The sequence below is a fragment of the Neolamprologus multifasciatus genome, chromosome 7 (genome assembly GCF_963576455.1).
Source record: "Neolamprologus multifasciatus chromosome 7, fNeoMul1.2, whole genome shotgun sequence".
NCBI classification, from domain to species: domain Eukaryota; kingdom Metazoa; phylum Chordata; class Actinopteri; order Cichliformes; family Cichlidae; genus Neolamprologus; species Neolamprologus multifasciatus.
The window spans coordinates 24,828,820-24,855,711 of record NC_140445.1 but is presented as its reverse complement, the minus strand read 5'-3'; the positions used below and the strand labels follow the sequence as shown (position 1 = coordinate 24,855,711).

Here is a 26,892-nt window from a genome sequence, read left to right as displayed (position 1 = left end):
GTCTTCTCTTTTCCTCCTCACTTCTAATCTTTTCCTCTTCTTTACTCCTTGTCTCCTCTTCCTCTTGTTTTTCTCTGTCCTCAGCTAAACTTTCAAGCCTCTCTTGTTGCCTCTTAACCTTCTCTTCTTTCCTCTCCTCCTCTATTATAGTCCTTTTTGATTCACTCACATTCGCTTTAACGTTTTCAACTTCAGGAGTATCCTCCTCCTCCTCCTTCTCATCCTCTTCCCAAGGTGAACACTGCCTCGCTGCCTTTTGTTGCTCAGGTGGTGGAGAGTTTTCAGGGACATCCTCCATTGATCCATGACCTGAACTGGCCAGACTGAAGTTTGAGCTGATGCGAGAAGTCCGAGATGGTGGCTCCTCACAGTATACGTGACTGCCATTGATGCATAAATTACTCTGTTCTGCAGAAACCTGTTTTTCACGACCAGATGATGAATCCTTGCTGCCTGAGCTGCCTGAGCGTTTATGTATCATGAACTTGAACTTCTTTTTACCTGAAAAGAAGATGAGAGCGTCAACACAACATAATGAAAGAGGAAAGCATTAATGGTGAAAAAGTACATTCCTGACCCTCTGAGGAATCGACATTCAGACCAGATGATTGGCTGCCGGTGAGCGTGGAGTTCTTCCCAGGCAGAACAGACATAGACTGAGACATGCTCTTCTGCAAGTTGGACTTTGGAGAAAACAAAGACTTAATCTTGTGTTTCTTATGTTTTCCATCCTTGCCCGTCGCCGCTTCACCATCCCCGTTGCCCTCCTCCTCGCTGTCCGTCAGGACCTGACTGAAGGACGGCGCCACGCTGGTCACAGAATCTGACTCCTTTTTCTTGCCACGAACTTTGTCCTTGATCTTGCCCAGACGAGACCGAGATTTGCCAGCAGCAGAAAGGTCGAACATGCTGGCAGTCATGTTGTTTCTCATGAACTGGATATCCAGAAGCACCTCTCCTCTGTCTTTGTCTGGCTTACCAGTCTTATCAAGAAGTTTAAACCATCTGTTGAAGAGACGCAAATTATTAGCCTTTTGTACTTATTTACACATCCACTGTAAAAAAGTGCAAATCAAATATCTAGAAATATGTGGTCGTTTTAGAGGTGTTTTTATCCCGACTAAACCAGAAGTGGAGTGCAATCACAAAATCAAGCTACTTGTGACCAAAATCTATCACTCAATCTACAAGTCAAGTGAGGCCTGTCTGAAGGTCTAAACTGAATGTCTCTGTAATGATCATAAAGATCAAATGCACCACAAACCCCTTGTAACAAAAGAAATTAATACTGATCACGATCTTCTAAATGATTTAAACAAATGAGAGTTACCAAGACTTGGACTCATTTATAGTAATGTGAATGTCTAGTCCTGCTCATTTTCCTCTTTGCAGAAATCATGACCCATCTCACTGCAAATGGAAAGTGGCAGCGTGAATGTTTTTGGAAAGTCTGTGATGATCTAAGCTCAACCAGCAAACTGAGCATAAAGGAAAGTTTTAAAAATATAAATTCTGTCAAGGCTACAGCAGCCCTGCAGAATTTATGAAAGCTTGTACTATGTGTACCGTCAGCAGTTGACAACCTTTATTAAATCCTGTTCTCTTGTTGCTTGTCTCACATGATCAAATCTTCAGAGCATGGTAGATGTACAGTGCTGATGTTCACTGTCAAAATGTTTTATGCCAGTTATTAGTCCTAAATAATGCATCCAACCCTGCAGTGAGTTAACAAGCCAACTGCCCCTTTGAAAGAGAAAGCTTTCATCTGACATTTAGTCGGATTCTTGCGAAACGTAGCCTGCCAGGTTCAAGGGAATTTATTCTATTATTACCCCCCCCCCCCCCTCATCCTTTAAATATACAACACATGCACACCAAAGAGAAACCACCACATTTTGATACAGCTGGATAATAACAACACACCAAGATGACAATAAAGTAACCAATTATAAATGCTGGTTACGCCCTAAAAATTCATTCATGAAATTAAAGTCTCATGTTTAAAATGCAGAAAAAAAAAAATCCTAAACAGACATCCTAAAAATGCCAAGCAAGACTAGACAGGGCCAACTTTCCAGTGTTTTTGCACCTTCGCCATCCAGTACTGACAGAAGGGTCTCAGAACAGGCAGAAGAAATCTAACACAATAGGAAAAAGGAAAAAAAAAAGTCAGTCAGCATAAAAAGTGCCCATCAGGCAAAAATCTGAGGTCAGCTCACCACTGAGCAAACAAGTCCCACTGAAGTCTGGATTCCTAGGGAAATGAGGAAATGAGGACGAGGCCATGCTTTCGTTGTTGCTGCAGGCTTTCGTCTCTTTCTCTGCATTACATATTATTGTCCAAAGATGCTTTGTGCATGCACGCGTTTGTGTGCCATAAATAGACTTTTCCCTCCAACTTCAGCCCACTGAAATTCCACTTATATGTGCTAAAAGAACTGAATACAGCGCTTCCTTTGGATGATCCAGAGTTAGATATGGTGAGATTTTAATTATCCTAGGAATGCTTCAGATGTCATGCAAACAAATTAAAAAGCTGGGGAAAACGCCTTTTCCTGGAAGTTTTGAAATGGCTTACTGCTGTCAACGCTCCACTGCCTCCTACTTGCTGATGAGTAATGGGATGTGATTTGCAGATTTCAGGCCTTGACATAACTGTGTCATGTGCGGCTTCTTCATGCTTGCCTGATAAATGCCATTCAACAGAACGCATCTAGATGGGATGGGGACACATCTACAAGTGATATAAAGTTATGAAAAATAATATTTCATTCAATACAAGTAAAAAACAAAAACAAAACAACAATTCCACTTTTTCAGTCATAACATTCCCAGAATAACTTGACTGTCTGTCCCCTTCTTTGTGTGTACTGAGATAAATTAGGATAGTTCATCATCTACATGCAATCTAGTACAAGAAGGTTAATTGTTGGATTAAAACTGATTATTAAAACTATTTATTCTTAATTTTATGAATTTAAAATGCACATACAGCAGTCAATCAGCAATTTAATGTAAACATGGTCAGACTGAACTGCTGAAGTACAAAGACGAAATATGATAAGTGAATTTGAATGTTGCATACTGTAGTTTCTGTTGCCATTATATTTCAGAAATTGCTAGTATGCTGGTAATTGCCCAAACAACCATCTCTAGGCTTTACAGAAGATGATCCAAAAAAAAGAAAATATCCAGTGGTCAGCAGTTCTCTAAATGCAAAAACACCTTTTTAGTCAGAGGAGGGGGCAGAATGCAGCAAAAGTAACACAAATGACTGTTAAAACCATGGAGGCATGCAGAAAAGCATCTCTGACTGTGTCAAACCTTGAAGCAGATGGGCTACGGCAGAAGAAAACCACACCAGGCTCCACTTCTGTCAGCCAAGAACAGAAAACTGAAGGTACATTTTCTAATGTCTGACCAAAATTAAACAATAGTCATTATTCTCCTTCAACAGTCTCATATTTAGATGATCAGAGTTTTGCACAACCAACATGAGAGCATGGATCCATAATTCTTCATCCACATCCAGCAAAATCTCTGAGAAATGTTTGTTGAATCTATGCTACAAAGAATTAAGTCCATTCTGATGGCAAAAGAGGGCTCTCACCCAGTACTAGCAAGGTGACACTGAGGTGTCCAGTGACAGCACAGACTAATGACAATGGCCCATTTGTAGTCTCTAAGGTGCGCATCATTTGTACTTCAAACCTCTCGGGCCCTACTCAATAGATGAAGAGCATTCTTCCAAAAGATATCTATTTGGCATTTCTGGTGATGGTGTCTGCTGTCTAGCATGTGGATCAGTAGTCAGTTAGGCCTTCTGGATAGCTACAGTCTCGCCCTTGGAGAAACCACTCTGCTCAGAATTTCAATATTCAGAATATGCAGCATTAAACACACCAGAACCCCTCACTGTAAGTTGACAATTTGTCAAACCTCTTTATACCAAATGTAAAATCTTTATAATTATATTAAATGTACACAATAACAGCTGTATATATGTATAACATACTTATATTAAAAAAAACAAATAGACAAAAACACATGCAGATGAGTACTTTGACAGAGTACAGTACAAAATAGTACTGCATTGCAACACAGTTGCATCCCACATGAACAAGAAAAAAAATAAAAAGAGCAGAAGTAGTAAGTCACTTCAGTTAAATGAGAAGGGAAGTTGCAAAAATGTTTGGGCGTTAGCTGACTGAATATAGTAAGTACTGTGCAGGAGTTACAGCTGCTTTGATGGCTTTCATACAAGACATCCTGGGAGATGATGAGGCCATTTGACTAATCTCACACCTCTGTAAGTAGCAGAAAGATTGCAGCTCTGCTGGACAGGCAGAGCCAGGGGAGGATAATGCATGACTCAACATTTTGTAAAGCTATTTTACTTTGTGTGCACACACGCACACACACTTCCTTGTGAACTACTGATAAGACAATGCCCTGTCTTCTTATCACAGAACCCAGCTGTGAGTGGGAGAAGAGCTGAGTGAGTTAAACAGCTCAACAGTGATAATGTTCAAGGCTTATTGGTATCCACGAGTCAGAGAAACAAAATGAAGGCCAGTGCAAAGAAAAGAAACTCACTTTCCCATTGTTTTGCCAAAACAGAGACTGAAATTGGTGCCTTTTAAAACTGAAAATCTGTATAACATATGCTAGATCACACAGTGACTTGAAAAAGGCAATGAAGCTATGTAAGAAGTCAGAAATGATGAACAGAAGTTATACTTGAGATAGATCACTAGATTAGCTCTTTACACCGTTTCATGACAAGTCTTCATAATATTTTGCTCTCAGACTGCTGGCTTACTTGTGGTTCCTGGAGTTTCTACAAGTTTAATGGGAATCATTGCCTTCAGCTATCAGGCCTCTACTATGGAACTAGATCCCAGTTAGGCTTTTGGAGACACACAGTCTCCACTTTTAAGATTAGGCTTAAGACCTTTTTTTGATATGGTTGACAGTCAGGTGTGTATCAGCTGACCCTGAAGCATCATTTATTTATAGTGCTATAGGCTCAAATGGCTCAGGGACTTCCCCTTTACACACTGAGCAGTTCACACAGTTTGTATTTCCATCACTTCCCATCGCCCTCCAACCAGTCGCATCAGATGTTTGTCCCTCCCCGACCTGGTGCTATATTAATAAAACTGAATTAAATTAAAGGTGCTATCAAGCAGCCAACTTAACACTTCTCGCTAACACAGCTGCTGTAATGCCCTTGTACAACTCCATGTGTAAAACTGGGTTGTATAAAAATGTTTAGTCTTTGTCATGCAAATACCCCATATATTTGTGTAACTGTAGCACAAAGAAGACATTGCACAAATTGAAACTCTTTTTTAATAGGTTTAAAAAAAATCTCCCAAACCCAATGTTTAAAAATAGTTAATGGTGGACAAAAAAAAAAAAAAGAACCTAGATGACTTAGCATGATTGTGCAGTAAATAAAGTAAATAAGTAAAATAAATAAATAAAAAGGTATGAATAACATTTAGAAATTTACAATGGAAAAGACATTTGGAATCTAGCAAAGAAAAAAAAAAAAAAAAAAAAAAAAAAAAAAAAGAAGGGGGGGGGGGGGGGGGGGGGGCTAAATCGATATTGAACTGTCCTGATCTGCAGGCCCTCAGGTGTCACAGCGTTACTCATAACCCTTCAAAAGGACAGGAGAGGGAAGAAAAAAAGCCACAAGACTGAGCAACAGTGCTTTTCTTCCAAGTCTTTTTAAGACTGATTGAGGCAAAGTGGAAAACAGTCCTGGCAAGCAAAGCATTCAAAATTCTTTTAAAAATTGGTTCTTCCTGTAGGCTACACTCTGAAAAAAAGACTATGAGGGAATATCTGGCTGGTTATTGATACTTGTTATTAGTTGAAAAGTGAGAATACATTGCATCTAAGAGGAAATGCATTTCCTCTTAGATATTCCACAATCAACTGTAGGCAACTGTAGGCATATTGCAAAATGGAAGTGTTTAGGAACCACAGCACTTGGCCACAAAAAGGCACACCACATAAAATGTTACAGAGCAGGTCGCCAAGTGCAAATAGTGCATCAAAGTCCAAAACATTCTGATGATTGAATAAGTTAGAACCTTCTCTGGTATTAACATCAGCATAAACACTGTGTGCAAGAGTTTCACGGCATGGGTTTCCATGGCTAAGTATCTCCTGTAGGTATAATGTATAGATGGTGTAATATGTGTGTCCATACAGTATATATTTAGCATATTGGACCACATTGTGTGTTTCGGAGCAACATGCTGGTCCACCCAGGTCATGCTTTTTAAAGGGAAAGCCTGGCATACAGGACTGTGCAACCTCTCATCTCTTTATATTTTCCTTGGAAAACTGGAAAGAGTGAAGTTATTTACTGAAACATGGGCAAACATACATGGAAAACAGGATATGAGGTAAAATCATTGAAATGAGCTTGAAAGTCAGTATTTGGCATGACCACCTTTATTTTTTCAACACAGTATAAACTCAGAGACAAGCTTTCTTGTAATTTCTTTAAGTAGTCTTCAGGAATAGTTCTCCGGGCTTCTTGAAGGACATTCAAAGCTTCTTTGGATGTTGGCTGCCTTTTGCTCTGTTCTCTGTCAAGATGATCCCCACACCCCCCTCTCCCTCCCCTGTTTCTTAAAAACATGACTTTCAGATACTGTTCATCTGCTGCAGATAGTTATACTAGTTAGGCTGATGTTTAGCAAAGGAAGAGAAATTGCTCAGATCTGGACTGAAGTGAAAGTGATTGAAAAAGCAGCCACTGTCCACAGAAAACCTTTGAAATGGAAAACGATCACACAGGACCACACTCAGATATTAGAAGAAAGTTTGCCTCCTTGGAAGCAAAACATAAAGAAATGAGGGGTGGTTCAAAACTTTTGCACATTACTACATTTCAGCAAGAAACTGCCAATTCAAATCATCCAGGTATTAAACATTACGGTTCATAGCAAACAAGCCTGGATGCCAACTGGCCTGCCTGCAGTCCAGACTTGTTGCTGAAAATATGTGGGACATTATGGAACAAAAATGTGACAGAGGAGCTCGAAAAACGCTGAACAGAAGTCCTACATCAAGCCTGAAAGGCTATTCTGCATAAATAACTATATATTAGTGTCCTCAGTCTTCAAATACCCAATACTGCCAAAAGAAGAGATGAAGTAAACATGCCCCTACCTGACTTGGAACTTTCTGCTAGCTTCAAATTAAAAATATTGAAGACATGTCTAAGTTTCAACATTTGCTGTGTGCTCTTTGTACGGCTTTCAGTAAACTAAATGATTTCAGTGATTTGAAAATAATTTAAATAATTTAACTTTGCAGATTTTCCCCAACTTTTCTGGAGACAGGGTTGCAGCCCATAAATTTTATATAACAAAAGTCATGAGTCTGTTTATACAATGAGTGGGTTTTTATTTTAATGTGCATGTAATTAAAAGTATCTTTTTATTGGTGTGACAGACCTTTTTTAATAAGTGAAATTAAAAAAAAAAAAAAAAAAAAATGTCCATGACAGCTGGGAAAACCATACTATGGGAAGACTACAAGCGCACCAGAGCAGCTACCACTGCACCTCATAGTGGGATTGTTTTTTTTTTGTTTGTTTTTTTTTTTAAATAGTCACAGTTTTGTTTGCTAAAAATGGAAGATTTCCTTGTTAATTATTAACAAACAAACACAGCTGCACAAACTATAGTTCCTCATAACAAAATACCAATGTCTATTGCAAGCAACAAGCAAAAAAAAAAAAAAAAAAAAAGTGCTAAACATGGTCGAATTCTTGATTTCCAGAGATCACAAACACATCTTGCACATTTAACAGTAGCACTGTTGTGCTAGCAGCATGACACATGTAACCCTGCTTGTCTGATAATGCTTGGTACTACCACAGTGGTCTTACTCAGACAAACTGACCTTGCATGACCATTGCTGTTGCCATCACTGTTTGTTTTTCCTTGATAAGGCGTTCAGGAATGTAAGGCAGCAGCCAGAATGAAACCTCTGAGGCAACGTGCATTCGCAGAGCTCACATAAAAATCAACAGAAATCGAACTTAGTGTTTACACAGCACCAGCTTCTGACTTCACACATAATAAAAATATTACAGAAATGCAGATTTCTGCAGTTTTGCTTGAGGAAAACTTAAATATTAAATCAGCCATGATCAGAAAGTGCAACCTGCAGGCAGGTGAAGTTCACATTAGCATATTCGAGCATCCTCTTTCCAGAGCATAATAGAGCTGGGCACCAGCCAAACTGGCAGAGCGGTATGAAAAATTAATTGTGACTAAATGCCTTTCAGTCACAGCTCATTCCAGTCAAAAAACACAATGCCAGAGTATGGCTAGACCTCTTTGCTTCTTCATGGCAGAGGAAATATGAAAATTAATGAATCACGACATCAAATCCAGCCTTCTTGTTGATGCAGTTATCCAAAGACCTTTAACAAAGCAGAACCAAAAAAACCCCAAATAAAACAAAACAACAACAAGAAAACCTTTCAACAGGTAGGAGAACAAGGAAGTGTGTGTGTTTGTGAGTTAAGATTAACAGGCCGGATTGTTGTGTGCTTTTGTATAATACCAGCTACACATCGGGGGGAATAAATCACTCAGGAAAAGCTTACAAAGAAAATGTTTTCCGTTCGTACAAAGATACAGATGTCTCGCTGTGGACCTGGACAGATTTGTCTTGGATAATAAATAAAATTTAACTTCAGCACTAATACACTTAACCATAACAGAGTAAAGAGCATTTTCTGCTTAAAGGAGCAGATATAAAAGTACCAGCAAGGCCAGTAAAATATGTTCACTTACATTATTACTGCACACTTAGAGATGGGTGTGGATGTTTTCACATAGTAAAAATAATTGAATTAATTATATTTAGCAGTTTCGTTAAATTAAACATTTAAGTTTTTAGTTTTCTGAAACAAAGAAAAAATTGAACAGAAGCTTGGGTTTTCTTGATGCAATTTCCCTCTTGTTGACACCTTCAGTCAATGAAAGTAAATCTTCTAGCTCACTTCATTTGCCTGGGTAAATAATGCTGCTTGGCATTCTTAACGGCTGCTTTAGTGGGAACAAATCCCTTAAGCTCTACTGGAGCAAGTAGGCGGCACTCTTAAGTCGAACCCACCAGAGCAGGTCTGGGCACTGATGCATAAACAGTGCACAGCGTGCATCCTCCAATAGCTCACATCACAACAACTTTAAGGGAAAAAAAAAAGTCCAAATATAATAGATAAACATTGGAGTCATGCCCAGTGAGGCTTGCAAACACATAGAAAAACACTCATAGGGCAACCGTTAGCCAGTTTTCACAAATTATACCGCATTTATTGATTCTGACCATACTGGTTATTTAATGGGGGGTTATAAAGATCGAGAAACTACAGCATGACTGACTGAAGGAGCTACAGAGGGTTCCCTCCCCTCGTGTCACAGATGAAAATCAGAGGTGCTTATTATTCACTTTGCCTCCGTAATATCCCCATTTACATGCAAGTAGAAACCAACAAATCCTCATTTGATTTCTTTTGACGTCTCCGTCTTTAGAGAGGTCAAGGAGGCTGGCTGCATAGCAAGAGTGATTGATCAGACAAACTCCAAGGGGACTGTTTTTGCAGGCGAAGCGATGCTTCCTTTGAAGTAAGTTTAATGTGATCTGGTATTTGTCAAAAAGGGATTGCCCATATTTAAAATGCTATAAATAATTTTTTGGCCTATAATATGTCACATGTCATATGAATCCCTCATGAATTATATCAAGTCATCTTGAGTCACAAACAACATTCCTATCACAAGGTAGAAGCCCCAATCTGTTTTTGGCAAAGTGACTTCTATATATCCTTTATTTATCCATTTAAAAAGTTTTTTAAAAAGTATTTTTAAGAGTAATCAGGCCAAGAGGATAGCAGAAATTGCAACAAATATAAAAATAGGTCTCTAAAGATATTTTAGATGGCCAGAAAGAACTGCAATGGTTATGATGTACAATAACACAGAGTCATAAAGATACTTTTAAAATAACCCCTTGGTAAATACTGTTCACTAAAGTCTATTTACCAATATAAGTAAAGACATTACATATAAAACAAAAAACAAACAAAGCAAAAACATGGAAAAAGTGGAAATCTGTTTTAGCAGACGGTCACTCTTTGACACAACATCGATAACCGTTTAAAGACCGTTATAGCCGAAAAGTGAAATCATTTTAAAGGAGGGGAAAAAGTTTGCAGGTTGTGAAAAGCCCCCACCCATTTTAATAAATGTTGTTATCATCGGCAACTGCATGACAGAGTTGTATGAAATCATCGATAATTATAGTTCTGTTTCCCCCTGCTACTGTGAAACGAGTCACTCTGTGTAGTTTTGTTTTATTTTTAGTACTGTGACTACATTTTGAATACTTTTTTCCTTTTAAATACGTCTGAAAACACCGACTTCAGGGCTGTTCTCGAAAACTTACTCGGTTTTGTTGCGTGTTTTGTCCTCACTGAGCTGTGACAGATTAAGGACCGCCTGTCCCAGCAGTTTGTCCGGGCCCACCAGAGCCCGGTGAAGGACGTGGACGTGCAGCGTGCTGCCTCCTCCTCCCTGGTTCAGCTGCGGGAGGTCGAAAGAGGCCTCCTCCTTCCACACCGGAGCCACGCATTTCTCCACCACTGAAGTCTGGTACTTCTCTTTCCCCACTTGTATGACCGCGTACGCATCGTTGGTGCCACTTTTCCCCTTTATCCTAAGGCTCCTGGCTTGGAGTACCGTTACCTGGACGCTTGTGGGACACCACTGCTGATCCGTCAAGGACATGCTGACACGGCTCAGAGTCGTTAAAAATGTAATCCTCCAAAACAAAACACAGTGGTGGCTACCATCGGCTCACCAAGAGACCGCACAGAAGCGAGGGAAAGTTTTTTTTTTCCTCCTGAGGCTCGCTGAACTTCAGGAACCAGCTGATTGGGCGTGGTTACACGGAGAAAGGGGCCTTGGTTGTATAAAGCACGCCCTCAGATTAACAGGTTACACGTTTTCTCCAACGAAGCTCGCGACGCAGCAATCAATTAGATGACAGAGAACACCTGATGCTTGTTTGTACCTGTCAAACTGCATCAGCGTCATCGCATACCGAATGGGCCCAATAACACCAGGACTGAATGTAAAAGATTTTATTATTCCTCGATGTATTTACGGTGCATGCATTTAAATAATAATCTGGCTCTATGTGTTTGTATTTATAGACTAGCTCCAAATTGTGTCATAATTTAAAACTAAAAAATCCTCATTCCTTAGCAGCTATGCCACTGATGTCTAAAATCTGATACCTCTGCTCTAATGATTCTCTCACTTGGAGAGGGGATAGGATACCCGACAAGCCACATATGACAGGATTCATTTGGCTGGATTCAGTGCCACCTTCAGCTCTGCTGAATTGTAATTAAATTGAAGTGCCAGTGTCCTCATGGATTACATCAAACCTGCAGATCAAGGTTGTAAGTCTCCGAAAAACCACGAATGTGAGATGATATTTCTCAGGTCTGTTTTCCCCCAGTTTCAGAGCTGGTTCCTTGCAGGCTTTTTCCTCTATACATATGACCTTGAATACGCTTGCATAGACAAGGTAAATTTATTTATTTATTTATTTATTTTGTCACTGCTATCTAAATGAGTCCATAGAATTGCCATGTCACAAATTGCTGCTCAAATACTGACTCCTGCTGTTTGAGGAAGGGAACAAACTTTAAAGCAAAATGTGGCTAATTTACTTTGTAGAGGAAAGTCTGCTGTAAGAGTCAAGGACAAGTAAACTGAAGCTCTTCATTATTAAGGCTTAAACGGTGGAGCAGCCCTGAAAAAGTGTGATCTCGCTTTCCTTTTCATGGACAAAATTCAGCAAAGATCAAAGTCACATATAGACACTTGAGCCGATTAGTACATTAGCTAGCACTGCCAAAGTGTCTGGCTGTGATGTAACAGCTTTAGCAGTAAACTCTTGTTGCAGTCAGAGGAAAATGTTTTAATCAGATACTACAACAACAAGCTCACATGCCCACAAAACAGTTGCGGAGATGTTCAGGTTTTGGCCTTAATGCAAACAGTTAAAAAAGAGAAAAGTTAATAAAGTACAACTTTAAATACATTTAGACTGACCTTGGATACACAGGAATATAGATGGTTAGATGCATAAAATCATTTTCTTTGGTCTACAGCCTGGTAGAAATAACAGTGTAACTCATTGTTGCAGCAAATATCTAATCATCTAGTCACAGGGCAACAATCCTATGCATTTAGTAATATGTACATGGTCTATGTACAAGATCTGCTGATATTTGAAATGAGTATCAGAATGAGGAAGGAAGACGATTTAAGTGACTCTGATTGTGGCATGGAGAAGAGTGTCCCTGAGTGCACAGCAAAATTGTAAAACAGAAGATTGGAAAAACATTGCCTGTTTGAGTCTCTATTTCTGCTGATGGCAGAGTCATAATTTGGTGTAAACAATATCAAAGCATGGATCCATATTGCAGCAATACCAGCAGTTCAGGCTGATGGTGATGGTGTAACAGTGTGGGGAATATTTTCTTGGCACATTTTGGACCACAATGAAAGAGGGTCCAGCCCAGTACTAAAAAGTTGTACCCAACAAAGCACCTATTGTACAAATTGCTGCCTGTGGTATTTTACATTCACCTTATGTAAAATGTTCTTTAAGAAGTAAAACTCTGCAGTGATAACATACATTTACTGTGTCCTCATTGTCTTGTGGTTGAATCTTTTTTTTTTTTCTGGGTTTCCATCCTTTCACTTTGGTCTTCATGGTCACCTACAAGAACTTTGCTGTAAAGTTTCTGCAGCTCTTCTTTAAAAGCATTGTTCACTTTGGCTCGTTTCAGTCCACCATCCCTGAGAGAACATGGATACATACATTGAGGGGTATTACTCATTGAATCAACAGCGGTTACAAGTGCAAAGTCAGCATTTGTTAATTCTTCCGTAAAGCTTGAAGGAAACAAGTAAAATTGGGCAACTATAACACTGCACAGTCCCAGTTACACCACTGTTCACATTTCCCTTTTCCAACAATGAACACGTCATTGTTCGGAAATATAAATTATATATAAATATAAACGTGTCTCACCAGATGAGATCTACTAATCCGCCTCGGGCAGCTATGGCGGCTTTCACTCTATTGGCAAACTGTACTGCATCCTCTCCTTCCTGCATATGAACAATAAGAAAAATAAAAAATGAATTAAACATTATATGATCTAAAAGTCACTAACTTTTTCAGGCAGATAATATTGCTTTAAGGCAGGGCTTTACCTCTCTGTCCATAGGTGGCAGGTACCAAACGCTGCATACGATGGCCCAGCTGCTCATCATACTGAGAAGATACCGCACCAGGCCACACTTACTGCTGTTCCAGAAAGCATCACCAAAGCGAGGGTCATACTGCAAGATGACCATAAACGGCCCGTCAGCAGTGAGTAAGAGCAGTATGAGGAGATAGGAGGAAATGGACTGAAGCTCCTACCTTAATGGCAACGGGATAAATAGTGCAGCCAATTTCAAAGCTGCCCTTTTTGAACATCATCACTGATGTGTTGTTAATACAAGTACCTGAAAATTACAGTGTGAGGATCTTAACAATACTAACGAGGCTGTTTTGGCTGCTTTCTGCTTAAATTACACCCATTATGATACGCACCCTCAGGGAAGATGAGGATGGGCTGTTTGGTTTTATCAGCCACATGATCACTAAGCCTGAAATGAAAAACCAGAACAAACAGATTAAAATATTTGTATCGAAATCTAACCACTTTAAATCTAGTCTTACCTACTGCAATTATACAAATAGCTGAAACCAATGTATTACACTGACTGCTGAATACTTTAATCACGTGAAACAAATTTAGTGAAACTCACAGTGGGAATCATGCAGTGGTAAATGCCTGACACACAGTATTTTGGCTGTGATATGATGCATACATGCATATGCAAACACTCACACATAACTATATGCACCCTCTTATTGCATCTACTGTATAAAGGTCTTGAGTCACCCCTCATGTATGCTTTATGCTTTGCTTCCAAGCTTCTAGACTTTCTTGTAGTTTCTTCAAGTGCTCTTAAGCAATAGTTTTCCAGGCTTTCTGAAGATCTTCTGAAATTTTTCTTTTGCACATTGGCTGCCTTTTTGTTCATTTTGAGTCCAGTTCTTGTCCCTGACTATTTTCACAATAATAATAATGCCCTGTGGATCATTTAAGCATAAAAAACACACCTAACACAATAGACGAACCAATGTTGTGTCTACACGTAATGTAGATGTGAAGCATGTTGTTAAAAAGTTTGAGGAAAAGAGAAGAAATGGCACACCTAAAAAGCTATCCAAAGCAGATGAACAGTATCTGAAATTAATGTCCTTAAGATATAGGAAAAAAATCAGCAAAGATCTGACACAGAACATGTGAGATGCATCTGGCCCTTCAGCTGATCCAGCTACTGTTCACTGAAGCCTCATCAGAAATGGTCTCAGTGGAAGGACGGCTGTCAAGAAGCTAATCTTCAGAAAGGGAAACAGGGAGAAAAGGCTGAGGGATGCCAAAATACACAAGAACTGAAATGAAAAACTGTGGAGACATGTCTTTTATGGAGTGATGAATTCAAGTTTGAAGCTTGTGGTTAAAATCTTTGCCACTATGTACAAATAAGTTCAGAAGAGAGCAGGGCTGGACTGGGATAAAAAATCAGCCCGGGCATTTTGACTAATGACCGGCCCACCATGGTATTATAGGAAAAGCCATAAAGCCTTTATAATAAACTTAAACCTACACCATCCTCCCTATTCTGGTATTCTAAACAGTACTTAGAAAAAATATAAAACAACCTAATTTATAATTACATATACCTAACTTATAGGGTTGCCAACTCCCAGCAAAAAAAGAAAAGGAAAAAAAATAGGGAACCACTCCCCCATCCTCTACCTCAAGATGCTTAATTGACAAAACCAATTTTAATTTAATGCACTTATAAAAAAAAAAAATGCACAGAAACCTATAATTTTTCTCCAGTAATTAAATAGATTCAACTTTCTTCAACAGAATTGCAAACTGCAAAGATGGTACCTTCCCAAAGGAAAGAATACTATAACTTACTAGGGTATATATTACTGAATGTTTACTGAATACAATAATGGATTTCTAAACATTTTACATCAAATGAAAACTTTGGTTGTAAGATTCCGATAATTATTTAATAAAAGCCAGACATTTTAAATGAGAATAAGAAAGAAAAGTTTTTTCTTTTTGCCCCCCTTTCCCTGTTAATGCCCTACCTGCCTCCCTGGCAAAACTTTGCTAGATCCGCACCTGCACAGTTACCAGCTGTCAGCTACATAAAAAAGGATCCTGGTGTTATTTGTCTCTCAGAAACTGTTCATAACTTCCCTTCAACTCATTCATGTCACCTAAAAGGTAAACCTGTTTCTCCATCACCTGTTCAGCTCTGATGATTCAGTAACATCAGGACATCTCCTGGTTTCATCTTCATGTTTCCCTCTCACCACATATCCAAACCGATATTATGACCAGCAGCTTTTACAGCTGTGGCTCCAGCAAACATCAGATGATACTAGAAATGAATATTAAATCAATTCTAACAACAGCTGATCAAGCTTAAACGTGCTGCTGTTGTTTAGCGCGACATCCACTGGTTTCCTCTTTCTGGCGCAAAGTGACCGATAAACAAACAAGAGAGAAAAACCGATCAGCTGATCACTGATCGGTTTCATGATTGAATTAGCAACTTTCTAGCTGAAGTAGTAGGGGACAAATCGCATGGAATGGAAAAATCAAGAGCGGCCCACCGGGCAAATGCCTGGTATGCCCGATGGCCAGTCCAGCCCTGGAAGAGAGGGACAACAGTGAGCATCGACAGCCATCTGTAAGCAAGGTGGAGGCTCTTTCATGCTTTGTGGCTGCATTTAAGCCAGTGCTGTTGATGATCTTGTCAAAATCAACAAAATTTTGAAAGTAGGAAAGTAGCTTCAGATTTAAATAAACCATGCAATACAATCTGGAAAGTATCTGACTAACTTCATTGTTTTGCAGGACAATGATCTCAAACACGCTGCCAATCCAGAACAGCACCTGATTAAAAACAAAAACACGATGCACTGGCCTTCCCAGACCCCAGGTCTCAACATTATTGAACCCATGTGAAGCAACAACATCATCCAAAGAAGAGCTTTGAATGTGCTTTAAGACGTCTGGAAAACTGTTTGTGACGACTACTTAAATAAATGAAAACAAAGCTGACAGAGTTTTTTCTTATGTGCTGTATTGTCATGTATGTTTTCAATAAATCGCTGCACCTATTTCCCCTATTTCCCATTTTCCTTGAAAAATATTTTGAAAAATGACAGTGGATCAAGACTTTTGCACAGTATTGTATTTATCCAGCCATGCCTTCTATCTGTTCCTAACCAAATTAACATCCTAAGTGGTTACATCCCCCAAAAAAGGAATCCTCCTGATGAAACACAAGAACACAACTCCAGTGCAGTTCCCAAGCACATTTAGTCGGCGAGGGCACTGGGTGTGAAATCTAAGCTCAGTCAAATATGAGGACCAATCTGTTGTGGTGACCTCTTGAAGAACAGGGAGCAGCCAAAGACAGCACACTTATTTGCATACTGAAGCAGAAATTAAAACAGAAAAATGCATGAATGAATCTGCAAAGAAAAGCACACTTTACATAAAGTCAGTCAATAAACGGGGTCTAAAATGATGGGAAATAGTAAAGATATAAATGTAAACATGAAAAATTAACATAAAAAATGACCAAATAAATGAAATATGAAAACAAATCTGAACATAAATAGCAATATATGGTATATTTAGTGAATTAGTGAATTCTCCTATTTGTGTTCAAAGTTAATTTTAATATTAACTTAATATTATTAGCAATCACTCATTTATTCAATGAGTGATTGCTTTCTTTCTTTATATGTTCTCTTGGCAGTTTTGATCCTTCATATCCCGGGTCACCCACACTGATTTACTTTTTGTCTCTCGTGAGGAAAGTGGATTTATATATAAAGACGATGCAATTTTACCTCTTGGCCACTAGATGTCTGTCTTTGACTTCTGATCTGTCAAACCAGATGTGCGGTGAGGATTTGACCATTCCTCTTTGGATCATCCCCAGCAACCCACGATGCATCTGTCCAACCTGAGAGCCAAGTTCAAAAATACTGCTCATCTCAAATACTCTGATAAATGCTGATGTATTACACAAACTCAGAGAAACAAAATGTTGTACCAAAGAGTAGCAGCGATCACTGGCCAAGATGATCACGTCAATGGGTGTCGTGTGATTGGCCACACATATACCACCATTATTTGGTTTGTTTTCTCTGCAGATAAGACACATAGACACAGTACAAAATAGTGAAAATCTGCCATGTTTGTTGTTAAAAAGTCACCCGATTAAGTCACTAGGATATCTTAAATCGAGACATTACGTTAAAACTGTTTTCCTGTCAAACAACGTGATGCTGCCATGGGTTTGAATAAGGCTGATGTTTGTTTGTTTTTTTGTTTTTTTACTGTACCTGTTATGATAGGTGATGATTGCCGTGAGAGAGCTTACACACATGCGATAGCCCATCATGTGAACCTTCTCACTGAGGTAGGATCTTAACCTGAAGACATACAGCATGTAGCCACAGAGTCACTTTAAATCTCTTCAGGCTGGTGCTCACAACACTGGAGACTTTAGATGTTGTGCAAACTTACGCTGCGTTTGGTAAAAACCCCACTAAGGTGGTCAGGAATAGGAAGAGACTAATGCCAGTGACTGCAAGAGTAACCCTGCAGAAAAAAGAACAAATAGTTTCCTCAGCAGTCACCCAGCCAATCACATTTCTTTTAATGACACAAGTCATACCTGAGAGGCAGCAGGATGCCATAGCGGGTGAGAAGTCCCAGCCCCCACAGGAGTGTAAGTCTCATATTTATGTGATGGAAGTTGTAGTTGCTCCGAGTCAGCAGATTCCAGCTCTCAAGTTCCTGGGCTGAAAATTGCTTGGTCACTTCATCATCCACTATGCTCTCCATGCCCCTTCGGCAAAAGTAGAAGATATCAGCCATATCAAACTCATGATCTGAGCACAGACAGCTGGCAGAACCCCAGATCTCCTGCTGCAAAGATGCTGGTGATTCTTTGGCTATGATACCTGCAGAGAGCGTGCAGAGAAAAATGAATGATTTCATTGTTTAAAACTCATACAAGTCAAATAAACATTTATGACTGACTGTCAGGTTCAGCTGTGTGAGGTGTTGTGGAGTATCCAAATACAGGATGCAGTAGATAAAGGTTCAGTTTAAACCTGAGCGTTTAAACCAATAAAAGAACAAGTAACAGGCAGTCCAGAAATAGGTGACAAAATCCACAAGGAAAAAGGACTGGGACTAAGGACCGCACAGCTAGTGGGACTAAAGGCCGAGGGGAGACGCAATTACAATAAATACAGCGGCAGACAGTGACAGGAGGGGAGCACAGCTCAAACTAATTATGGAAAACAAGTAAATTAATTACCAAAACACAGAAGACACTGGTACTACCCAAATAAAACAGGAAATAACCAAACAAGGGTAAACATGACCAATGGAGATTTGACACAAAAGGGCAGAACAGTAAGGAAAGTATAATATACAAAACTATGACCAAGGACAGAACTAATGTACTGCAGGGAAAAGATACATGAATATAAAACCCAAAGAAAACCAAGAAAACCAGATTACATAAGGAAAACTAAATAGTAAAAAAAAACCACTTCAAAATTACTGAGATAAACGTCCCAGAATCATAACACCGATCAATATATGAAAAGAAGGTTTACCATTTGTATATGTTTTGTAGAGTTGCTGATTTTTTTCTTTTGCTCTCATTTCCATTTGTGAGGTTGCCCACTAATTTAGGACAAAAAAACAAAAACAAAACAAGTATATAAAAGAAAAAGGCTGAACAATTTACCACTGCATTCATTCTTCTGTTGACAAGTAGCTGTGAATGGACTGATTCTTATATAGGGCTTTTCTATTCTATTTGAGCTCTCAAAGGTTGTTCTTGTGGCATTAGATAAGCAGTAACAACCCTTATAGGGCTCCAAAATACCTTCAAGTTCACAGATTCAAAGAGAAAATGGAAAGCACAGACAAAAATATGATCAAAGTAATGAAACTGGGCAAGATGCTCCCTGGAGACTAAAGCTCTGCTGAGGAAAAGGATGGGAAACCAAATTTGCCTCAGAAGCCTGCAGCTAAGAAAACAAAGCATAGAAACTCGAGAAACAGTTCTGATATTGTGATCCAATTTACCTCCGATCCAACCTTTTCCCAAAAATTTAAAAAACTGTTTTAAAAAAACAAAACAATTTTGAGGAACAGGATGTTTGCACCAGAGAAGACATTTAAAAAAACACTATATCATCATCACAGTATCATAATGGCATGTACTGCAAATAAAACATCACTGTACATCCAAGCAGGGTGACCATGTTGTAACCTGGTCCTCCAGCCCGTTAACCAAAAAAAACCAAAAAACAGTTACAATCCTCGTGCATGTTCCTTAAGCTTTAATTACGATTACATTTCTCCTGAGTGGTAGAATTTATCACATGGCTAAATGCTTGCTTCTTAGGGCGGAGTCACTAAGCCTTACTCCCCGAAGAAGCAGCAGCAACATCCCCTGTGCTTCTAACAGTCCCTCTGAGCCTTAAGAACAAAGGCCTCCATCCTCTTTGCGCCTTTTGTTGTTGTAATGCATTTTTCAAGTCAACATGATTAAATGTACTTTGCTAAAAACTCAAGGGTTACAATAAATGATCATTAAGTAATCCAGATTTTATAATTTAGAAAGTCTTTGAATGAAACACATATGAACTTAAAGGATTTTGATTTTGTACCTTTTTAGTGATATTAGGCACCCAAATCAAGCTCACCTCAAATATCTTGAGAAGTGTCCTCAAATACAAGCTGCGGATACTAAAACAGCCTCCGAGTACAGCTGGCACAATGATAAAGAGACACAGAAGAGTGAACCACGCAGAGATGGGGATGCTGAGACACCTGCACAGCAGGTTGTGAACAGCCCATGTAAATTGAGGCATGCTGTTATCACATGGAGAACAACGAAGGTGTGTGCCACACTGAAACACTCAGCTTCAGGGAAAGTCGTCTGTGCTGTTTAAAGCCATGCTGTCTGAAATCAGAATGGAGTAAGTCATTAAGTCATTGGCACCATTTGGCAAACACAGCACAAAATACCATGATAAGAGATGCAATAGCACACTTGGGGCTCCCTTTCAGGTGACTTATCATGAAAATTAAAAAAGAAAAAACATCTGATTTTTCAAATGAACAATGACTTTTCTCTGAGAGCCTTTGTAAGCCAAAAGTTTCTTCCATCCTTTGAAGAATGGCTTAGTGGCTGCTGCTCACAGCTGTAGGCTGATTGTCTTCAAACACTGGAACATGTTTGATTGCTGTCAGAATCGATGTGTAGATGCACAGAATAATTTTAATAACAGAATCATTTGAGGTTCCCTCACTATAGTATCACTAGAGCAGGTGACTGGCTAGAAGCTTGTACAGCTGCACAAATATGAAAAGATAATGGAAAGGTTTATCTATTTACTGTGATGACAGCAAATGCATCTTAGGATAACTAAGACATAAATATTCAACCCCAGGTTTTAGATAGGGGAGATATTATCACCCTCATCTGAGATTGGGTACCAAGCCCCAAATGTGGCAGAGCACTGAGTGCAAGAGTAGCTAACCTGAATCTGGAAACTGGTTACAAAAGCTACGTGAGCAATACTGTCAAGGGGCCCCGAGGGCCTGTACAGAACTGAAGTCAAGTGAAAGACAGACGTGCAGAGGTGGTTCAAAGTTCTCAAATGCTTTATTTAACTAGAAACTTGTGGTGAAAGAAACACTCAATACTATACTTGACGTGAGGCTGAAGCTAGAAACTTGGCTTGACTAAACATACAACACAATACTTGGCATGATGTTCAACATGACGACAAGAGGGGTGCTACACAAGGCTTGTCAAGAATGAATGACCTAAGATTCAGTGGGACTTCCAGCAGACATAGTAGTTGTGGACATGGAGAGGAAGGTGGCCTTAGTGATAGATGTAGCTGTACCAAGTGATAACTACATCAGGAAGAAGGAACACGAGAAGCTGGAGAAATATCAAGGGCTGAGAGAAGAACTCGAGAAGATGCGGAAAGTAGTCCATATTTGGTCCATATTTGGTCCATATTTGGTCCATATTAACATGACAGCATCACACAGTTGTTGCAGATTTGTGAGCTGCACATGTACAATGTGACTCCTGTTCCATCACATCCCAAAGGTGCTCTACTGAATTGAGATCTGGTGACTGTGGAGGTCATTTGAGACATTGTCATTCAGGATGGATCTCTGCTTCCATGCTGTTTACACCAAGACTCATCATATCAGTCAACATGTTTCTAATTTTTCTGTCGTCCACTTTGGAGAACCCTGTGAAACAGCTCAATTTTCTACTCTTAGCTGCCAGGAGTGTCTCCTTATGTGGTCCTCTTCTGCTCCTTTTGGATCATTCTGTATAAATCCTAGAGACGATTATGCAGAAACTCCCCAGTAGAACAGTTAAATCGCCTTTCACCATGTGAACATACCTAAATGCACCAAGTTGCTGTGTGATTGACTGATAGATAATGAGCTAAGAATTTGAGCCTGGTGCACCCTATTGTATAACTGTGAAGGGAAGGCAATGTCAAGAACAGGAAATTTGTTACAAAATGAACATAAACTATTTTAACGTTTTACCTTAAATGCTTTTATATTTTATTAACAAAAGTTATGTTGAAAAGGTAGTAGGGGAGAAGAGTCTGATCTTTCACAGGAAAAAAAGGATATGATGTTTTTATACATAATATAAATGATAAATGTTGTATCAAAACACACAAATGTGCTTGATGAATAATAGCCAGGGATATTTTAGGCGGTCATTCGCGAAGATACAAACAGGAACAATCATTTAATGTTACTTTAGCAGACTTAGCAGTGTTACTTCTTTCTTTCAATTTTTTCAAACCTATATGTTATGAGTTTTAACGAGTTTAGTTTATGTTTTATAATCCTCGCACCATAATTTAAATAATGAACTTTTTAGCCATTGAAGACTAAAAGTACTAAAAGTAGTTTTTACCGGCCATTGGATTTACCGCCGCATCAACAAGGATTGAGATGACAGGTGGTGCTCCATCTGGACAATCCGGTCTGAAGAACAGGGATTTCTGACACTGTGCTGCCTGTGCAGCCTCTCAGCAGCATGCTGTGGCTGCAGATCACAGGCAGACAGAGCTTTATAGAGTTAACATGGCAACAGGTGGCCAATGAGGGCTGCTGTCACTGCACTGTGGATTGAACGTGGTATTAATCTGATTACAGTAAATATGCCAGAAAACACTGTAGTTGACATGAAGTCAGTTTCTTACAGCTTTGTATTCCCACCTGGAAAACCAAATTAGATGACAATGTTATGAGGAGCTACTGTTATTTACATCAGTTTTATGCTTTATATTGTTACTATGTTAAATGACATTGTCCCTTTTAAATAAATAAATGAAACGAAATGAAGTTAATCTGCACCAATGAGCAAATTGTGATATAGAGCACCCATCCCGCTTCTAAACCACCCATTTAAAATAACATGTATACAACTGGCTGCATTGTTACACCTGCATCAGTTATCACTGATATTTGCAGTTTATTGTTTTCCGTCTATATTAGAAATATCACAGCTATCTGATCATTTGGTGTTGTGTCCTGGGTGTTTTTATTGTGATATTTCTGAAGTTAAAAAAGCAAATATTGTAGATTTGCCAAGTATTTGCAACTCATTAATTTTAAAATGCCTTGTATTATATATATATATATATATATATATATATACATATATAAAACACCCAGCACGCCCCTGCGGGCGGTTTATCCTTCAAGCTCGGGTCCTCCACTGGAGGCCTGGGAGCTTGAGGGTCCTGCGCAGTATCTTAGTTGTTCCCAGGACTGCGCCCTTCTGGACAGAGATCTCCGATGTTAGTCCCGGGATCTGCTGGAGCCACTCGCCTAGCTTGGGAGTCACCGCACCTGGTGCTCCGATTACCACGGGGACCACCGTTACCTTCACCCTCCACATCCTCTCGAGCTCTTCTCTGAGCCCTTGGTATTTCTCCAGCTTCTCGTGTTCCTTCTTCCTGATATTGCTGTCATTCGGAACCGCTACATCGATCACTACGGCCGTCTTCTTCTGTTTGTCTACCACCACTATGTCCGGTTGGTTAGCCACCACCATTTTGTCCGTCTGTATCTGGAAGTCCCACAGGATCTTAGCTCGGTCATTCTCCACCACCCTTGGGGGCATTTCCCATTTTGACCTCGGGACTTCCAGGTTATACTCAGCACAGATGTTCCTGTACACTATGCCGGCCACTTGGTTATGGCGTTCCATGTATGCCTTGCCTGCTAGCATCTTGCACCCTGCTGTTATGTGCTGGATTGTCTCTGGGGCATCTTTACACAGCCTGCACCTGGGGTCTTGCCTGGTGTGATAGACCCCAGCCTCTATGGATCTTGTACTCAGAGCTTGTTCTTGTGCTGCCATGATTAGTGCCTCTGTGCTATCTTTCAGTCCAGCTTTGTCCAGCCACTGGTAGGATTTCTGGATATCAGCCACCTCCTCTATCTGCCGGTGGTACATACCGTGCAGGGGCCTGTCCTTCCATGATGGTTCCTCGTCTCCCTCCTCTTTCTTGGGTTTCTGCTGCCTGAGGTATTCACTGAGCACGCTGTCAGTTGGGGCCATCTTCGTGATGTATTCTTGGATGTTCGTTGTCTCATCCTGGACTGTGGTGCTGACACTCACCAGTCCCCGGCCCCCTTCCTTCCGCTTAGCGTACAGCCTCAGGGTGCTGGACTTGGGGTGAAACCCTCCATGCATGGTAAGGAGCTTTCTTGTCTTTATGTCAGTGGCTTCTATCTCCTCCTTTGGCCAGCCTATTACCCCAGCAGGGTACCTGATCACGGGCAGTGCGTACGTGTTGATGGCCCGGATCTTGTTCTTACCGTTCAACTGACTCCTCGGGACTTGCCTGACCCTCTGCAGGTACTTGGTGGTTGCAGCTTTCCTAGCGGTCTCTTCATGGTTCCCATTCGCCTGCGGGATCCCCAGGTACTTGTAACTGTCCTCTATGTCTGCAATGTTGCCTTCTGGTAGTTCAATCCCCTCAGTTCTGACTACCTTCCCTCTCTTTGTTACCATTCGACTACACTTCTCCAGCCCGAACGACATTCCAATGTCATTGCTGTATAGCCTGGTAGTGTGGATCAGTGAATTGATGTCTCGTTCACTCTTGGCATACAGCTTGATGTCATCCATGTACAGGAGGTGGCTGACAACTGCTCCGTTCCGTAGTCGGTATCCGTAGCCAGTCTTGTTAATGATCTCACTGAGGGGGTTCAGGCCTATGCAGAACAGCAGTGGGGACAGAGCATCTCCTTGGTAGATCCCGCACTTGATGGTGACTTGTGCTATGGGCTTAGAGTTGGCCTCTAGTGCTGTACGCCACATCCCCATTGAGTTCCTGATGAAGGCTCTTAGGGTCCCATTGATCTTGTACAATTCTAGGCATTCCAGTATCCAGCTGTGGGGCATTGAGTCATAGGCCTTCTTGTAATCAATCCAGGCAGTGCACAGGTTGGTCAGTCTGGTCTTGCAGTCTCGGCTGACTGTTCTGTCTACCAGTAGCTGGTGTTTTGCGCCTCTGGTATTCTTGCCAATTCCTTTCTGTGTCCCGCTCATGTATTGACCCATGTGCCTATTCATCTTAGCCGATATGATGCCTGACAGGAGCTTCCATGTAGTACTGAGGCAGGTTATTGGTCGGTAGTTGGAGGGGACTGGTCCCTGGGGATCAGGACCGTCCGACCTTCGGTTAGCCATTCCGGGTGTCCCTCGTTAACTAGCAGCTGGTTCATTTGTGCTGCCAGACGCTCGTGGAGTGCAATCAGCTTCTTTAGCCAGTAGGCGTGAACCATGTCGGGCCCTGGTGCTGTCCAACTCTTCATACTGGAGACCCTTTCTTGGATATCTGCCACTGTGATGGTTACTGGACCCTGTTCAGGGAGGTCGCTATGGTCTGCCCTCAGATCCACTAGCCACTGAGCATTGCCGTTATGGGTTGCGTCCTTCTCCCATATGCTCTTCCAGTATTGCTCCGTCTCCAGCCTTGGTGGTGCTGTTCTCTTATTATTGTTCCCTTGCCACTGAGAGTACACCTTTGCTGGTTCTGTGGAGAACAGCTGGTTTATTCTCCTGCCTTCTATCTCTCTGGTGTACCTCCTCAAGCGGCTGGCCAAGGCTGTGAGTCTTTGCTTGGCAGTTTCCAAGGCCTCAGGTATGGACAGATTGCTGTATTTCTTATGCACCTTCTTTGACGCACCTTTCTGCAACTCCGTTAGTTGGCTAACCTCCCTCCGTGCTACTTTGATCTTGCCCTCTAGCCTCCTTCTCCATGGAGGGTACTGCCCCTTGTGGCTGTTCAACTTGTAGCCAAGCATCTCACTGATCACTGCTGCCATATTGTAGATCAGCTTGTTAGTGTCGGTAATCGTGGTTGTAGGTATTGTCCGTAGTGCTGCATTAACATCCTCTAGCAGACCTTCTGAGGGTACTTCACGTAATCTTGGTAACCGGCTTCGGGGGGTCCAGGTTTCAAGCTTGGCCATGATCCTATATTTCAGGTCAGTTCCTCTCGCACTCAACGATCCTTCTCCTGTCGCACTTGGGGCTATGTACCCAATCTCGGGTGGGGGTGATGATATCTCCCCCCTGACCTGGCGTCCTGACTCCTCCTTGCCGTAGCATTTATGTTGTACCTCGTCAATCTCTAGCTGTGAAAGCAGTCCCTTCTTTCGAATGTTGGAACACTGAGCTACTAGTTGTTTCGCCGTCATTGTGGATGTTGGGTATCGAAGAATCCATAGTTCCCTCATCCTATTCATGTAGCCCCTTCTGCCGGGGTTACTTGCGTAGTAGCATTCCAACAATGCCCTGTTTTCGTCTCTTGCCCACCGATGCCTTCTTGTTCCAGTAGCCCACTTCTCGTCAGAAGTATATATATATATATATATATATATATATATATATATATATATATATATATATATATATATATGACACAACAGCCAACTGCAAAGACAAGGATGAAGCTGGACAGATGTGCAAACTGCATTGGAGCACTGGAGGCATGGAGAAACTTTGGGCTCATGTACTGAGCATAAGTTTAATTTTCCAAAATTACTGAAGGTGTAAGGAAAGCAAAACACTACACAAGTTCAGCTACAGGCCACTTGAAATGTCAGGACACTCCTCACATATTAAACTAATCTAAATGTACTGTTTTTCTATTTAAATTTATGTATTGGTTTATTTGCTTTTTAATTTATTCATTCATTCAGTCATTCATGCAAGGGAACAAAACACCATTTTGTGTGTTTTCATTTTAGTTTGTATGAAAGTGTGTATAAAACAAAACATAGGAAAGGGAAACGCACCTTACAGTGTGTTTGTTTGTACTATATGAAGTCAGTTTTGAGCAAACTACTAGCACCTTGTTTTCCATCTTATCTTCATTTCTTACCTTATTCCATACTTCCACGGCTCATTTATAAACTTCCTTGAAATGTTTGGTGATGCTTTTTTTAACTTTTGAACCTGAGTTTTGCTAACAGATTTAACTGACTTTGAA

At 40.4% G+C, this 26,892-nt stretch overlaps 2 protein-coding genes and 1 long non-coding RNA gene across 6 annotated transcripts in view; 1 reads left to right on the top strand and 2 right to left on the bottom strand.

Annotated features, from left to right (window-relative positions):
- The window catches only part of LOC146514344 (uncharacterized), a 16,573-nt gene extending 5,741 nt beyond the window's left edge, over positions 1-10,832 (bottom strand). The window contains exons 1-3 of one of the 2 annotated variants that reach the window (XM_085166976.1): positions 10,492-10,832; positions 578-1,005; positions 1-501 (exon numbers count right to left, since the gene is read on the bottom strand). The exon at positions 1-501 is cut by the window's left edge and continues 1,429 nt beyond it. In XM_085166976.1, coding sequence (XP_085023102.1) covers positions 1-501; positions 578-1,005; positions 10,492-10,832 — 1,270 coding nt within the window. The remainder of the gene's footprint in view (positions 502-577; positions 1,006-10,491) is intronic. The other variant, XM_085166977.1, reaches the window with a different exon arrangement.
- A 243-nt stretch (positions 10,833-11,075) lies between these two features.
- Positions 11,076-16,740, top strand: LOC146514343 (uncharacterized). 2 transcript variants are annotated; one of them, XR_014875160.1, is made up of 3 exons: positions 11,076-11,178; positions 13,358-13,503; positions 16,133-16,740. It is a non-coding gene; the product is annotated as an uncharacterized LOC146514343 (long non-coding RNA). The 2 variants fall into 2 exon arrangements; XR_014875159.1 differs by lacking the exon at positions 11,076-11,178 and adding an exon at positions 11,402-11,509.
- Positions 11,463-23,009, bottom strand: LOC146514342 (glycerol-3-phosphate acyltransferase 4-like). Of its 2 annotated transcripts, XM_085166978.1 has the most exons (13): positions 22,293-23,009; positions 20,029-20,288; positions 18,928-18,997; positions 17,973-18,261; positions 17,822-17,896; positions 17,638-17,727; positions 17,346-17,439; positions 17,140-17,255; positions 13,729-13,784; positions 13,555-13,640; positions 13,344-13,472; positions 13,159-13,238; positions 11,463-12,923 (listed from the first exon to the last, which is right to left on the bottom strand). In XM_085166978.1, the coding sequence occupies exons 2-13, from the start codon at positions 20,194-20,196 to the stop codon at positions 12,773-12,775; spliced, it is 1,404 nt and encodes a 467-aa protein (XP_085023104.1). In that variant the 5' UTR covers positions 20,197-20,288; positions 22,293-23,009; the 3' UTR covers positions 11,463-12,772. The 2 variants fall into 2 exon arrangements, with proteins under 2 accessions (XP_085023104.1, XP_085023106.1); XM_085166980.1 differs by having other exon boundaries at positions 20,029-23,009.
- Positions 23,010-26,892: the final 3,883 nt, after the last annotated feature.

Coding starts and splice junctions, on each gene's coding strand:
- LOC146514342 (XM_085166980.1), bottom strand. CDS start 20,196: ATGCCTCAATTTACATGGGCTGTTCACAACCTGCTGTGCAGGTGTCTC. Junction 18,262..18,927: donor CTACAAAACATATACAAATG/GTAAACCTTCTT, acceptor CGCTCTCTGCAG/GTATCATAGCCAAAGAATCA. Junction 17,256..17,345: donor GTGATCGCTGCTACTCTTTG/GTACAACATTTT, acceptor CTTGGCTCTCAG/GTTGGACAGATGCATCGTGG.